The following is a 16,178-nucleotide window of genomic DNA, read 5'->3' as shown; positions in this document are numbered from 1 at the left end:
TTAATTTTTCTTGGAAGATAGATCATAAACCACTGCAACCTCCCAGGCTCTTTTATAAAGAACACTATCCACTAAAATTGGGAAGAAAGTGGAGTGCCACATGTATAAAATACCCAATTAAAGTCTTTTATTCACCTCCAATGTAACTTCATTTTTCAAATCTTTCTATGTGTGTGGGGTGGGGAGGATTGAGAGAACACTGTTTGAGATTTGAGTGTAGTACATACAGTAATTTAGCCATTTCAAACAGTTGAACAAATTGTACACCTGTGGTTAGGTTGACGGTAATGACAGTGATTTAATTTTCATCGTCAAATTGTTCTTGCTCTGACAGCTCTTTCTCATAGTTTCCCACATCCGGGTTTCCCTAAAATGTGACTGGGTTGGGCAGTGCTCGGCCAGGGCGGCACCAAGCTGATTCTTCCAAACTTGAATAAGATGCCTGGGAATGTCCCGAGTGTGTGTTTGGAGCGGAGCCCTATCTGGTAGATTCTGATGGCTTTTCTAAGTCTCTTGGAAAGTATCAGTGCTTCTCTTGGAACAGATTAGATCCCTGGTCTTGAAACAGCAGTTTTGCAAGGATGGGCATCCACAGCAGACTATATGGAGCTGAGGGAAATGTCTCTAGCCCTTTGCATTAATCATGTCTTTGCTGTTCTCTTTAGGCAAGGCAGGCCACAGTAAAGCAGCTCTTCCGCCCCATTGAGGAGCTGAAGAAGGAATTTGATGAGCTGAATGTTGTTCTAGAGACTGACATGCAGATTATGGTACGGCTGATAAACAAGTTCAACAGCTCCAGCTCTAGCCTAGAAGAGAAGGTCGCTGCCCTCTTTGATCTTGAGTACTATGTCCATCAGGTATTGTATTTCCTTGCCCATAAATCTGACTTTTTAATTGATAGCTCCAAACTTAAACCCTACCCTAAACATTGAGAAACAGTGTCAACAGTTTTATTTCATGGCACAGACGCTTCAATGTAGGCCAATGTCTACGGTAGTTGGATGTGTTCTTGGAGGTGAGGACAGACCTTTTTTGCTTGAACTTTTATCCCCCCCCCCCTTTTTTTTGAACAGTAACACAAAATAGCCATAATCTTGTGTTACTTATAGTCTGGAAAGGGAAGCAAATATAATGTACAACTGAGCAAATTAACAAATAATGAGCTAATTTAAGATTGTAATAGGGTTTCAAAGAGTGATGTAGCAGTGTACCGTAGGGGACTTAGAACTAATTAACTAGTTAGAGTCAATAAAGATGGCTTCTCAGAGGAATAGGAATTGGCTAGATGAAGAAGAGGAACTCTTAAAAAGGTGGTGGCAGCTGTTGCCCATGGGCCAAATCTGATGTGATGTCTGTATTTTAAATATCATTTTATTGTGATAGCTACACCCACTTGTACTGTTTATGATTATTTTCATGCTATAGTGATACAGTTGAAAGTTATGACGGAGACCATGTTGGCAAAGTCAAAAATATTTATTGCTTAATCCATATCACCTGTGTTCTACTCGACTTCTCCAGAACACTCTGGGAACATTATAGAAGAGGGGATGAAAATACCATGAGAGCCAGAGGTCAGAGCTGGAGTGAGACAGTATCCTCTTGACTTAACAGGATACTGTACTCATACTCATAAATTCACAGCAGCTATGGTTGCCTACACAAGACCTATACACAACCGAGCCAGTCAACAGTCCAGCGTGGCGGGAGAGGGACTCAAGTCCCCATCTCTGGCTGAGGAGCTATTGACAGTTGATGGCTGAGGGCAGAAGGAAGTTTTCTTTATGGGTGTGGTCACCGTTGACTCGTCTGTGCTCCAGTGGATGCCCCATACCCATCATACATGGGAAGCAGAAACTGAACTCAGTGGGTTATTGTTTTTTTTAAAGGATGTGGAATTGGGAGGTGGTGGGGGTGAATCTGGGAATTGTTAAGGGGAGAATGGGGGTCCTATTTTATACACGTATGAAATTCTCAAAAATTAGTAAAAATATTTTACTTATTTTTTTAAAATTTGATAGTGGATGTGATAGCACATGCTTTTAATCTCAGCACTTGGAAGGCAGGGGCATGCAGATCTCTGAATTCAAGACCAGCTTGGTCTACATAGCAAGCTCCTACACAGAACAGCCAGGGCTATAGACAGAGAAACCCTGCCTCAAAAAAAAAAAAAAAAAAAAAAAGAATTTGGAGAAAGTTTCTTTATTAGAAACTTTAGAAAAGTTTACCAGTCCGTGTATTAGAGCTCTCAAGGCAGAGCAAGTTACCTGTGTCCAGACTCTAGGGCAGAGATGAGCATGGTGAGGCGGAAGGCCTGGAAAAGCGGGGAGTGCCTGGACCACAGACAGGGAGGAGGCACATTGGGAGCCAGAGAGGGAGAGCTGGGAATACCCTCTTACTCTTGGGGATTGTGCCTGTAATCCTTCAGCCACGAGTCTGCAGCTCAAAGACATGTAATAGCTAATATTGGGCAGTTTTCACTATTTGCTGATTCAAGTAAGTCTCATTTTTTATTGTTGTTTGTTTTTTGTTTCTGAGGTAGGGTCTCTCTGTGTTATCCAGGATGGTTTCAAATTCCAGGGCTCCAGGGATTCATCTCCCCTCAAGGTCCTGGATAGTAGTAATTGCAAACCCTGACTGACTGCTCCCACTCTTTAATTGAGGACAGTGAACCTCAAGAGATGGTGTGATTATTGAGGACCAACCAGCTGATGAGTGATAGAGAAAGGATTTGTAACACGATCAGTCTAACCCTACATCCCAAGATTTTAGATTTTTGACCAGTATACGTCTCCCAGAACACTGGTACCTTTTACATGAAGATCAAAAGATAGAGGTAAAGAAGAGCTAAGGCAAACCATTCATTTGTTCAGGCACTTGAGATAGATTTGTGAACAATATTGGAGCTTGCTTACTTTCTTTTTTTTTTTTTTTAAAGATTTATTTATTTATTATGCATACAGAAGTGAGTGCCAGATCTCATTACAGATGGTTTTGAGCCACCATGTGGGTGCTGGGAATTGAACTCATGACCTCTGGAAGAGCAGTTGGTGCTCTTAACCGCTGAGCCACCTCTCCAGCCCTGGAGCTTACTTTCTAGCAGAGGCAGATAGGCAGGTTTGCCAAATAATTTGTTTGAAAGGGAATAACCTATGAAAAAGTAAAAGGAAGAACAGTATAGAAATTGGCAGTGCTAAGGTGCATCTCAGACAAGAGGTGGGAACATGACAAGTATATTCAAGGAATACAAGGTGACTCTGACTGGAGCTAAAAGGAAGAGCCTCACCCATCAATACCTGTGGGAGAGCTGGTTCTGTGGTCATAAATGTGGGAGGCCCATCCCTGACTCTCAAGCTGCAGCACTCGGGAGAGCAGGCCCTGCACCTCGCCAGGGCAGCACAACAGAGCCAACCCTGTTAGTGCAGGTGTGGGTGAGCCAGCTCCCCCCCCCCCCCCCCGACATTGTGAGCAAGGGAGAGCTGTCCCCGTTACCCATCTGTCATGTGGTAGCATGGGCATGGGAGAACTGCCCACCTCCTGCCCCCAACACACACAGACCATCAACATCTAGGGCAGGTGGTAGAGCTGACTCTGTGGTCATAAGAACAGGAGAACTATCACTGACCCCCACCAGCTGCAACACTCAGGAGAGCAGGCCCTGTATCTTGCCAGGGCAGTATAGTAGAGCCAACCTTGTTTGCTCAGGTGTGGGTGAGCCAGCCTCAAAGTTGTAAGCATGGGAGAGCTGTCCCCATTTCACATCTGGCAGACCAACCATACATCTGCCCAGGCCCAGACTCAAGGATGTGGTTTGGCCCACTCCATCATCTACCCTATATATGATCTGCTGGAGCATGTGAAGGGACCTGACCTGCAGACCCAAAGCTGCAGGATCTCCACAGCACAGGACAGCAGCAGGATATGCAGGAGGAGTCCTAGCAAGGCCCATCATCGAGAGGGTAGTAGAAACCAGAGGCCTCAAACCAGACCAATGACTCTGCAATGAACACTTGCAAATAAAGATACAAAGGAGTTCGTGACATGACTCACTGTCACATGGAAGCTTCCATGATGAGATTTTTAAGTTTTTCCTTTACTTTTTTATTATATTTTTTTCCTTTTTTAAATTTTGTCTTATTTGGCAGTGTACAGAGGCAGCAGGCAGATGTGAAGAGACAGGGAAATAAATGATACCAAGATAGAGGATGTAAAATTTAGAACATAGAATAAATAAATTTTAAAAAGAAAATAGATTTATTTTATACAATTAAGAAAAGGAAAGAAGGAAGGAAGGAAGAGAAAGAAAGAAAGAAAAGAGAGAGAGAAAGAGAAAGAAAAGAGGAAAAGGGAGAAGAAAGAAAAGGAAGAGACCATGGACCCTCCTAGGTCATGGGAAAGTGGGATTGGAGTGCAGTGGACAGAGGGTGAAAACAACCCCTCCAACTGTTGTTGAGGATTTGACTGGAGATAGGGAGCCTTGGTGGAAGGCTGTGCAGTCATAATCTGCGGCATGAGATCTTTACCTACCGAATGGAGCCTCAGTGCTGCCCTCATCCTGCCCCCACCCCACCCGCTGTCCGCAGGGTTACTTCCCCCTCTTCCCTGCTCACTCTTTCTCACACCCTGAACAGCAAGTCTGTGATCCTCTTCCGAGGTGATAAAATGAACCTGGGTTCTCTTCCCCTTCTTCTAGTCCTTTCTTTGGGGTGAGAAGACTCCCCCCACCCCGGTTTTCCACTGGAGATATTTAAAGAATCAAGGCTTCCAGGGGTTACTGATGTTGACAGCTTGTATTACTCTTTCATCTTTAACACCCCGGGACAGCCTTTTAGGTATCAGCTTTCTGGAGGATCTTGCTTTAGGTCACATGAAAGGCTAAAATCTAGAAGGCTTACCATGCCTAGAAGGCAATGAGTTACACAAAGGCTAAGCCAGCAATGAGCCAACAACAACTTCTCCCTGCAGGTCCCATCTGGTAATGTCATCCCCAGGGTGGCATGAATTCCACCCTCCCAGTTCCTTGGACATCACCAGACTCAGCCAGAGGTCATCACAGAAACATTCCATTGGTCAAGGCCAAACCTACTCTGTTGGCAAAGGTGCCCTCAGTGTTCTGAGTCATTGATTTGGGCTTGTCTGCTAAGGTACCATATGACCTTGGTAAATTGTGATTGCTCAGGGAGATTCCAGAATACATAGCTCAGCCTGGTTTCTAGTTGTGATGGAGAACTTAATGCTAACTTTGAGGCAAATAGAACTTTTCTAGCCAGGCCCTTCCATCGATTCCCACTCTAAATTTACTGAATAGAAGTTTAAAGAGCTATGTACTTCAAGGACTTGAACTGGATCTGCCAAAGGATTCCTTGCAGCCATAGTTTAATTATTAAAACAGGATATGTGAAAAGCAAAACCTTGTGTGTAGAAAACAGTTTGTGAATTATTTATGAGAAAGGCCTCTGCCTGCCCCTTGTGCCCTGGGCAGAGTACCTGCCTTTTCTCGTGTGACTCCTCAATTATTTACCCCACCTTTCTTTCTCAGATTCCTGGTCTCTCATCATCTTGTAGTGCTCCAAAGTTTTCCGAGTGTTGGCTTAGTTCCCTCCATCCCCTTCCTGATGCTCTCTCCCCTACACTCCTCTCCACTGGTCTTGGCCCATCCTGGAGGCAGCCTGAGAAAAGTTCTGGCTCTGAACTTGCCGTCTTCTGTGTATCTCTGGGAAGAACCAGCTTTGGGCCAGAAGGAACCTTTGTTTTCTCCTTGCTAGTCAAATAATGATAGGATACCTCCAAAGGCTGCAGTGTTTATAGCAATAAAAGCAACTTGTCTCTCGTGGAATTGTTGCCATGTAGATAAGGGGAATCTAGAACAGATCCGCAGTAATTCTGGCTGTGTTGGTTTGGGGTCAACAGAAGAGCAGCTCTTCTGCCAGGTTTGGGTAAGTGGCCCTCTCAGATGTGGGCTGATGGGGTTTTGAGCAGAAACCCGGCCCAAGGAGGATCAAAAGATAGGTGTGAACTGGTAAGTTTTTAAAGGAGGAAGAGGTTTATGTCAGCAAAGTGCCTCATTGTAAAGCCTTCCTAATTAGCAGGCCCTTGAGACTTACTCGTCCTTCTGCACAGGGACAGGTTGTGAGGCTTTGGACAACCCTTGGCAGCCAGACCTGATGCTGCACTGTAGCCTGGGTGGCAGCTTCCTTGGGTTTGTAATAATAGGACCCATGCACCTGTTGGCACAGACACTATGGATTTTTTTTTTTCTCAATTCACAGTAAGGTTTTCTTTGGAGAATAGGTCAAATTTTTATTTTTCAATTCCAGGGTTCATCATTGAACACCAATTCCATGCTCTTCACTCTTCTAGTCACTGGACTATAGCAGTGCATGGAAAACCTTTGCTCTGTGGAAGTTCTGTCAATGTATGACTGTCATGGTCCAGGTACTAAAAGTAGGCCAGGCCCACCCAAGAGCGTGGGCAGAGTCAGACGCTAAGCTCTGTGGAGGCAGAAGCTAGGACAGAGTCAGAAAGGAACCAACTCTGGTTCTAGGTGGGAATGGTAGACATTCGTTACATCCCTGCTGGGCTCTCACTTCTGAGCCCTCCTGGTTTGCTGTAGAGTGACGATGTCATGTAGAGACCAGGTTACCTTTTGGAGGCAGTAAGAGTCTGACTTTTCACATATATGTATACAAATACAGGATTTAGTAAGTTAATTGGTAAAATGATTTTTTTAGTTAGGGTTGTTGTTTGTTTTGGGTTTTTTTTGTTTTTGTTTTTGTTTGGTTTTTTTTTTTTTTTTTTTTGAGACAGGGTTTCTCTGTGTAGCCCTGGCTGTCCTAGAACTCTCTCTGTAGATGAGGCTGGCCTCAAACTCACAGAGATCCGCCTGTCTCTACCTCCTGAGTGCTGGGATTAAAGGTGTGCACCACCACCGCCCAGCTAAATGGTTATTTAATAGCAATTTAAAATCATAATCTAAGTGCCACAAAATCAGCATGTCTGTTAGATCTCAAACTAGGATTTCTAAGACATCTATGTAATTATCTAGTATTGATTTCATTGTAATGAGACCTTTTTATAATCACTTGGGTTCATTGTTAGAAGTCACTCAGCTTATCAGCTATGTGATGATAGAAATATTCTGCATTGCTGGCATTTAGGCCCCTAGTTAGTAAAGCAAACCTAGGTTAAAGCCTTTGGGAAACTGACTTTTGTACAGATTTTATAATAAATGTCCTCAGATTCAGTCAACATTACCAAAAAAAAAAAAAAAGGATAATATCATTACTTCTCTCCCAGCACTCTTGTAGAACACCCCACCCACCCACCCTGCCCCATCAACAGGGCTCCTCTTATAGTCCCTGGTTTCTAATTAAAAGTCAACTCTTTTTTTAGCCTCCACTGTCCCATTGTGTTTGTACAGCCACAGGAAGTATGGCACTGTTTAGGTGGTGCCATGATGCCAGATTCTTTGTGTTAACAGCTTGTATGTTTGGAGTAAGCTTTGTGACTCATTGCAGCATTAGAATTTTCTGAGGCATGTTTGGCATTAGCAAGAGCTAGGTGCCATTTCCGCTGATTCCCACGCAGGTGCTCATAAATGGTGTTACATGAATGAGAAGTTCTCAAATGTAAGATTACTTTAAAACTTGGGTTGTTTATACACCCGTCCTAGTTACTCAGAAATGCCACTGGCGCTTTTTACATTTGGTTTTGGCTAGTCACCAGAAGAAAAGCTCTCAGAAGAGGCTTCCTTCCCTGATGGCTATCCTGTACTAAGCAGCAGTGCCTTTGTTGCAGATGGATAATGCACAGGACCTGCTGTCCTTTGGTGGCCTTCAAGTGGTGATTAACGGGCTCAACAGCACAGAACCCCTGGTGAAGGAGTATGCTGCCTTTGTGTTGGGGGCCGCCTTTTCCAGGTGAGTAGCATGGATGGATTGCCATTGGTCTAACTGGCTTGAGGAGAGGTTACACCCATGCCTCTGCCCGCAGGTCAGTGTGGTGCTGATGAAGCTGAGGCTTGAGTCAGTCTTTATTCTAAATAGACATTTTCACCCATGCTCTCCTGTTCTGTGATGTCTTCCCCTCCATCTTATGTATATATGGACACTTGGGAGCAGATCTTAGGTCACATGTAGTAAGTAGTGAGAAGAGAGAGAAGCTACAGGAGCTGATCCCTTGGACAGTAGAGCTACATCTAGTGAATAAGGGATGAATCTGACCAAGAAAGGCCTTTGGAAGGGATGTGGCTTCCCCTAGTTGCTAGTGTTAATCTCACTGGTCAAGAATAAGACCACTACCACAGTTTAAAGCCAGATGTGAAGTAAGCTTTAATCAAATACTGGCCAGGTCCATCGCTGGTTCCCCAGAAAAATGGCCCTGAATCAAGTTTTACAAGGGCTTAAGAGGGATAACCCATAATTCATTGCATTTCCCATCAGGTCCAATCAGGGGCAAGCATACATCCTGAGGTACTTCCCACCTGTGAACCTCCTGCCCACATGTGATCAAGCCCATCCAACATAGATGGATCAAACAAGCTTGTTTAGGGGAATGAAAATGTGGCTTGTTATCTCCCATAAATAGTAGACTCCAGAATTTCAGGAACTATCTGTCTTTGGGCAAGGGGCTTGCAGAGCAGATTTTTTTGTTTTATGGATCACCTAGGCACAGTAATTAAAAATTAAGATATAACTTTGGCTCTCGCAATAAAACCAATTAACATGCAGTCAGGTTATTGCATTCTCTAGAGAGTCTTTTTAGCATTTCAGTTAGTCTGTCTTATACTGGAAAACTTATAAGGCAAGATGAGCAGCAGACACCTTGAAAGAATGGATGTGGAAAAATATGTTGTATGAAGTCATTGTATTCATTTAAAAAGATCAGTATATCTTTATACTGTCTTTATGTCAATTTAAAAATATCTGCTCATAAGATCATCTATATTCCTAAAATAGGAATTGATAGTCTGATTCTTGCCTCCAGGGTCCTGACTATTAATGTTGCCTTGCTTAGATAGTTTGTGGTGAGGTAGGAGAAAGGCTGTTCTCAATGCTGTGGTGGAGTTTGTTTGGCAAGACTTTACCTTTTTATCCATTCTTACACTTAGTTAGAATCTTAGTCTGATCTTTTCTTTTCATAGCAAATGAAGGACAGTTGTCTGTGAGAGAGGCTAAGAGCAAGCCAGCCTCTGCTCCCTATCACTGCCTACCTCAGGTCTAATTGTCCTGAGTGAGTGCTGGAGACCCTTAGGCTCTGACTTCCAGGTCAACTACATCTCCCTCGGTCTCACTTCCAGAGGAATCTCTGTCCAGCCACTGGACACAGCTGTGGTTTCAGTCCAGGGTCTCACCCTCATAGGGCTGTAGAGATTTGAGAACTTAGGTTCACTGTTTGCTTCTCAAGCCAGAAGTGAACTAACTCAAATTCTAACCCCTTTATCTAGACTCACTTTTGAAATCTCTGTCTTATTCCAAAGTATTTCCAGTATGAATGTGATATGCTACATATCCCTTGCCATTGCTTCTGGAAATAGATTCTGGAGAAACAGTAGCATCTTCATACCACTTCCTTGTTAAAGGGGACTAAGTGACTTGAGAAGCATGCATTTAGACATTCTTAGCAAACCATACCTCACCCACATGCTGTGCCAATATGTGGTATTCTGACGACATCTCCATGACTGGACTATGTTAGTGTAAGACCATATTAGCATTCACACAGCATCACTAATATTAATAGAGACAAACATAAAATATTGCTATTTAGTGTTTTGATGGCAAGCACACTACTGCAGTCAGAATGTTCTAGCTGGGTTTTTGATAGCTCACTGGAGGGCTGTCACAGTGACAGCATGGTATGGCGCCAGAGCTTTTGGAAACCAGCAGCAGGCTTCTCAACACCAGGAAAATGTCAAGGTTTATGTAGAGAGAAGCTTGACACAAGGAAGACTATTTCTGTGCAGAGAGGCTGGCTTCAGTGCTATTGTCTGATAGGCATTACTTACTTATGATGTCCTAAGTGAGATGAGTCTGCACCTCCCTCACTGCTGGGGACTCCATCAGAGGTGCAGCTGAAGTGATTAGATAAGCTTGCTCTTTGCTCAAAGGACATTCTAGAAATAACATCCTGGAATCATGCATTTGTAGGCAACCTTTTGAACTGGGAACAATAATTGGTGCCCAGTGCCTTTCATAAAGGTGAATAGCAAATAAAAATATATAATAAGCACTTGCCCATAATAGAGTGGTGTCCACATCATCATTACCTTATCACGGTGGGTCCTTTTTGACATCAGTTTTCCTGCAGGGAAATTCTTGCATCATTTATTTCTACAGTACAAGCCCTGTCACCCCCAGTTTGTTAAGGTGTTTATGTTTCATCACATCTCTTGCTGCTGATGTTGCTGCTTCAGGGAGTGTTTGTATGCCTGCCTGGGTTAATTGCTTGGTAAGTTCTTTCATGCACATTTCTGTGGATGAAGAGATCTCCTCCCCGATGTGAAACATCAATTATTCCAAGATCAAGAAAAAGGATGGCAGAAACATAATTGACATGGCTACTGAAATCAAATTTGTTCCTTTATTTAAGCATGATTAACACCCAATGGAAGGTCACACATACTCATTTTCTGCTGTGTACTGCCCATGTATAATAAGGTAGGTGACGTTCTGTGAGTTATGCAGAAATGTGTAAGCTGACCATTAGCAGATTCATATTTTCATAAGAAAGCCCCTTTCTTCTTCAAGTAAGTTATTTTCATTGGCCTTTTGTGACCTGATTTCATTCCACAGTAGCACCTATTAATGTCTGTCCACAGTTCGACCTGCCAGAGACCCAGACAAGTCCTTTTTGCTTCTGTGGAAAAGATGTTTTAGAAAGCCTTGTGCATTTGAGAAGCCATACAGCTTTCTGTAATCTGGTTTGCTTCTTCCCAACAAGCTGGTTGGCTGCTTTTCTTTACTTTTTTCTCTTTGTAAGCCTCTACGTTGAACCGGCCAGAGTAAAGTCTTAACAATAAAAACCCGGAGTCAGATATTAGGGTGAAAGCCGAAAGATCAGAAAAGTGGAGCAGCCGCCACCCGGGGATTTCTTACCTCTAGAATCCTCAGACTGAATGGGCGTCAGATCCTGTCTCCACCTCCCGCGTGCTGGGATTAAAGGCATGTGCCACCCATGTGCCGGGATCAAAGGTGTGTGGTGTTGGTATTTTGCTCTTTGTGGGGAGGGGGGCTGCCATCCATCTCCCAAATAAATCACACATGGAGGCTTATTATTACTTATGAATACCAGGCCTTAGCTTGGCTTAGTTTCTTGCCAGTTTTTCTTAACTTAAATTATCCCTTCTACCTTTTTCGCCTCTGGGCTTTTTCTTTTCTATTCCTGTATGCCTTTCTGTGTTTCTTACTCTGTGGCTTGCTGTGTAGCTGAGTGGCCCTTGGAGTCCTCCTCCTTCTCTGGCTCCTTGCTCCTTTTCCATTCCCCACATTTCTCCTTCTATATATTCTCTCTGCCTACCAGCTCTGCCTATCCTTTCTCCTGCCTTGCTATTGACTGTTCAGATCTTTATCATCAGGTGTTTTAGACAGGCACAGTAACACAGCTTCCCAGAGTTAAACAAATGCAGCATAAACAAAAGTAACACACCTTAAAATATTTTCTACAGGCTTGTACCACCACCAAGCGGCTCTGTTTCTCTTTTAGACTGGTTCAATCTCGTGTAGCCCAGAGTGGCTTGAACTCCTGATCTTCCTTCTCCTTCCTCCCAAGTGCTGGGATTAAAGGCATGAGATCTCAAGTGCTGGGATTAAAGGTGTGAGCCACCACTGTCTGGCCTCTATGGTTAACTAGTGGCTAGCTCCACCCTCTGATCTTCAGGCAAGCTTTATTTGTCAGAACACAAACAAAATGTCACACAACAGACCCATACTTATATTTACACATGTATGAATTTTTATGCATTTACCAAAATTCATATGTAATGCTTTTATTTGAGTTGTCCATAGTGTGTCTGATGTAATGAAACTGAACCTAGTACATAAAGGGATATACATGTATTATCAGCCACAGAGGGTGTCTTCTATAACCACTCTCCTTGGCATCATCCTTGGAACCTCCCTGGCAGACTTGGGGTTGTAGACATTGGAGAGTGAGTGTGTCCCCTAGCATTGCATATGCTCCCCATGCTCTGCTGCCTGTGCTCTTCCCAATATTTCACTAATTAATTTTAAAATAATTTTTAGATTACTATATGTATGAGTACTATATATATGTACTATTTTGCTCACATATATGTATTTGTGCCACATGTATGTCCCATGCCCGTGGAGGTCAGAAGAGGACATCAGATTCCCTAGAACTGGAGTTACGGATGGTTGTGAGCTGTCATGTGGGTACTAGGAACTAAACCTGGATCCTCTGGAAGAGGGACAAGTGCCTTAACCATTGAGCCAGCTCTCCAGCCCGATTTACCAATTAGTTTTCAACCATTTGGCCAGTATCTTATTACCATGACCCATCTCTGTTGTTAGTCTTTAATTACTAGGTTCCTGTCCCTGCACCCCTCAGTGAAGTTCTGTGCTAGGCTGTGTCTTCTCCTTTCTCTTCCTGGTGGCTTGCTTTGTGGGCTCACCTGGGACCAACATTGTCATTTTCACTGACCATTTGTTTTACTTCCTGTTGTCTAGTAGACAACTTGGAAATTTATTTCCTGTTTTCTTTCGGTGTCTTTTAGTGTTCATCTGCCACCACGTCTCTTACGTCTTAGGTCTCCATCATTCCTATTGGACATGCTTGTTGTCCCTGTTGTGGACTGGCTGTACCCTCTGTGTGTTTTCCCATCTCAACCTGTGTTCCTCACGCTTTTCCCCTCTAAGGCATGTCCCTCCTAGTCCACCACGGGGTTCAGTATACACTGACTCCATTCTGCCTCTAGCACAACTTAACAATGTTTATTTTCTTTCCCCTTATTTCCTGACTTCTTTTTTTTTTTTTTTTTTTTGGTTTTTCAAGACAGGGTTTCTCTGTAGCTTTGGAGGCTGTCCTGGACTAGCTCTGTAGACTAGGCTGTCCTCGAACTCACAGAGATCCACCTGCCTCTGCCTCCCGAGTGCTGGGATTACAGGCGTGCGCCACCACCGCCCGGCTATTTCCTGACTTCTTGAAAGAATAAATAAGATAGGATGCCAATGAGCTGCATTATGTTAATATACTCAGACCCACTATTTTTGCAGTCTGGTTTCTGTTTCTCCATGCATGAAAATTATCAAGAGGACTTTGCCTTCACTGACACCTCTACCGCAGTGAACAGCATTAGCCATGACATTCCTTGGAACTTGTACGTCCTTACACTCTCTTGTCCATAAGTATTTTGCCTCCTTTTTTTCTATGCTGGTGATTCAACCCAGGGATTCACACGTACCAATCATGTGCTCTACCACTGAGCTACATCCCCAGCCCACCTTTTCTCTTATGGCAACATCATCCCTCTGCCCTCTTCCCATTGTAGACACTCACCAAGATTCTTCCAGCCTTGTCCTTTCTGCTTCTCTGCCAATAACTCTCTCTTCCCGTGGTCTCAAATACCCTCGAATTGCGAGTCACAACCAAGTTCACATTCAAGTCCAGTCCTTTTCCTGAGATTTCCTCATGCTGGATTCCACTATACCGATTGCACCTCACACTGGGAGAGGAGAAAGTTGAATTCATGATTGGTTTTTGTTTTGGTTTTGACAAACTAGATTTTTCTTCCCACATTTTCTTGTCATCTAGTCTTGTCACAATGGTTGTAGTTACTCCAGCTTGAAACTTTGGAATGCTGTTTGAGTCTGTGCTCTCCCTTCGCTCTCCTGCCAGTGAGCAGGGCTTGCAGGTCTTCATCCCCACTGTCTCTATCTCCTGTACTGTTTCTCTTCTTCATTGACTTCAGAGAAGCTTGTCCAGAGTGAGAGCTCCTTCCTTCCCCTGTGCTAGGAGATGAGCCATGACTGACCTAAACCAAGCACGGTAATCCCTTCTCTATGGATGCGGATTGATTTAGAGATGGGCATACCATTCAGTTCCGACTGATGCAGCGTAGAGAGACATTAGTTAGAAAACTTCTGCTAGGATTTTGCTCCTTAAGTGGAAAGCTCAGAGGGAGGCCCCACCCACTGCTTCTTGCCTTGACTGCCTCTACCCAGGAGCCAGAGCAGCTGCCTGGGACCAGTGAGGTGAGAATCACAAGGACAAAAAGCCAGGAAGCTGAGGACGACGAGAAGACAGGAGGAGCCTGTGGCCTTCCTGATGTGTGCACACACTCCAGTGGTATTGGACATACTCATTTCAGCCTTTCTCGTGAAAAGTACTTGAATGTCTCTTTTTAAATCTTAGTCATTTCTGAACTGATCTTGTAACTGAACTTACATTCATACTGATAAATTTCCAAAATCCCTCTCCGACTTTTAAGTCTGTTGCATTCCTTCTGCTTCTTCAGGGTGCTTGTCTCAGGTCGCTGTGCTGTAGTTGTTTGCTTCTCTACGTGGACTCCTCACTGGAGAGCACTGGGGAGGACAGACAACTTCACAATTTAACTTGCTAGTTCTTTGTTATATAACACAGGGCCTGGCATTAACTGGATGGTCAGGAATAATTATTGGAAGAGTAAATGAAGAAACAAGTGAATGGAAATGAGTTATTTCGGAGATAATGAATGTGGCTGAGTGGGGAGGGTGGTTTTTATTATTAATGATGTAATAGTGGATGATTCAGATCCCACACCTTGACCCTTTAAAACCTAAAGCCTTGGAAATGAGTGTGTTACCCCACTGGCTGAAGGCCCAGAACATAGATGGCTAGAGATTAGGATGAGGTCAGACGTTGGAGTTGCCAGCATTTAAATAAAGATTTAAATGTGACCCATAGTACTAATCTGACATTTTGCCTCAAGTTCTTAACTTTCCTCATTCCTCCAGTGACAAGGGGGGTGCTCACAGATGTCTCTATTAAATCGATTGGTGTAAAAACAGGGCTGGCCCAGGCGATTGGGACAGCCATGGCGTGCACCTAAGCTGCATTCAGATTCTGGTTAGTGTTTTTCAGATGACAATTAATGACAAATGGAAATGAGCTCTAAGCCTGACCAGCTGCCTGGAGTTCTGCAGAAATCAAGACTTGGTTCTGGGGAAGGAGGCACTATTTGCTTAACGAACTTGTCCTCTCAAGTTCTCTGGAATCCATCTCTGAGGTGCTCTGGCCTCCCACTGCCTTCGCTGCTGCCTGCAGACTTTCCACTATTGAGTACTTTTCATGTCTTCCTTCCGTAGTCCCCGCCCACAACTTTCTTTTCTTTGTCTTCAGTTTTATTAGCGTCTGTTGCCTGGACACCTAAACTGACTCCTTAATACATTGACTTCTTTGGAGCTCAGTAATTCTCTCATTCATTTCCTCAACAAAAATGAATGCTTTGAAGAGTAAGAGTGGGAACCCAAGTCCACTTTACAGAGTGTAAGTCTGCATGGCAGCTTCAAGCATGCATGGTCTGACACAAAACTAAAATCACTAACAATCGGAGGAAAATGGAGTCACCTAGAGCAGGGGACTTATTGTCTATACTTCATTTCGTTTGTTTCTTTCTACTAAGCATAAGTTATTTTTGTAATTAAAACAGTAACAAAACAAAGCAGAATAGACCTAGGAGATTTCTTTATCTAATAAATTTTCCAAGAATCCAAATACCTGGAAATGCTAGATTAAATATTTAAATGTTTCTTTACATGCTCACTTCAGCAATCAAGAGATGGTAGGACAGTTGCTTTGCATAACTTCAGGGGAAATCAGTAACATCAAACCTTTCTCTGGTGGCTCTGCAAGAAAGTACAGAAATCCTAAATCCAAATAAAATTGAAATCCTAGGAGGCACAGAAAACTGGAATAGACAGTTGCCTCAGGGACATTGCCATCCTCTAGTGACTGAGAGCTTCTGGTTTCAGCTCAGAAGTTACAGGAGACAAAATTTAGGACCTTTGAATGAAAGAATAGAAAAAATGAAATCTTCTAGTCAAAAGGAGTTGCTCAGCCAGGCGGTGGTGGCGCACACCTGTAATCCCAGCACTTGGGAGGCAGAAGCAGGCGATCTCTGAGTTCAAGGCCAGCCTGGTCTACAAAGTGAGTTCCAGGACATCCAGGGCTGTTACACAAAG

General features: G+C 43.6%; 1 protein-coding gene across 7 annotated transcripts in view; it reads left to right on the top strand.

The window, feature by feature from the left end:
• Sil1 (SIL1 nucleotide exchange factor) overlaps positions 1 to 16,178 on the top strand; it is a 248,983-nt gene that overhangs the window by 186,072 nt on the left and 46,733 nt on the right. For all 7 annotated transcript variants that reach the window (XM_036205309.1, XM_036205310.1, XM_036205314.1 and 4 more), the window contains 2 exons: positions 666 to 857; positions 7,798 to 7,919. In XM_036205309.1, the coding sequence (XP_036061202.1) occupies positions 666 to 857; positions 7,798 to 7,919 (314 nt within the window). The remainder of the gene's footprint in view (positions 1 to 665; positions 858 to 7,797; positions 7,920 to 16,178) is intronic.

This window comes from Onychomys torridus, chromosome 13 (assembly GCF_903995425.1).
Source record: "Onychomys torridus chromosome 13, mOncTor1.1, whole genome shotgun sequence".
Taxonomy (NCBI): domain Eukaryota; kingdom Metazoa; phylum Chordata; class Mammalia; order Rodentia; family Cricetidae; genus Onychomys; species Onychomys torridus.
Note: the sequence above shows the minus strand (reverse complement) of the source record. Positions and strands in the feature narration are given on the sequence as shown.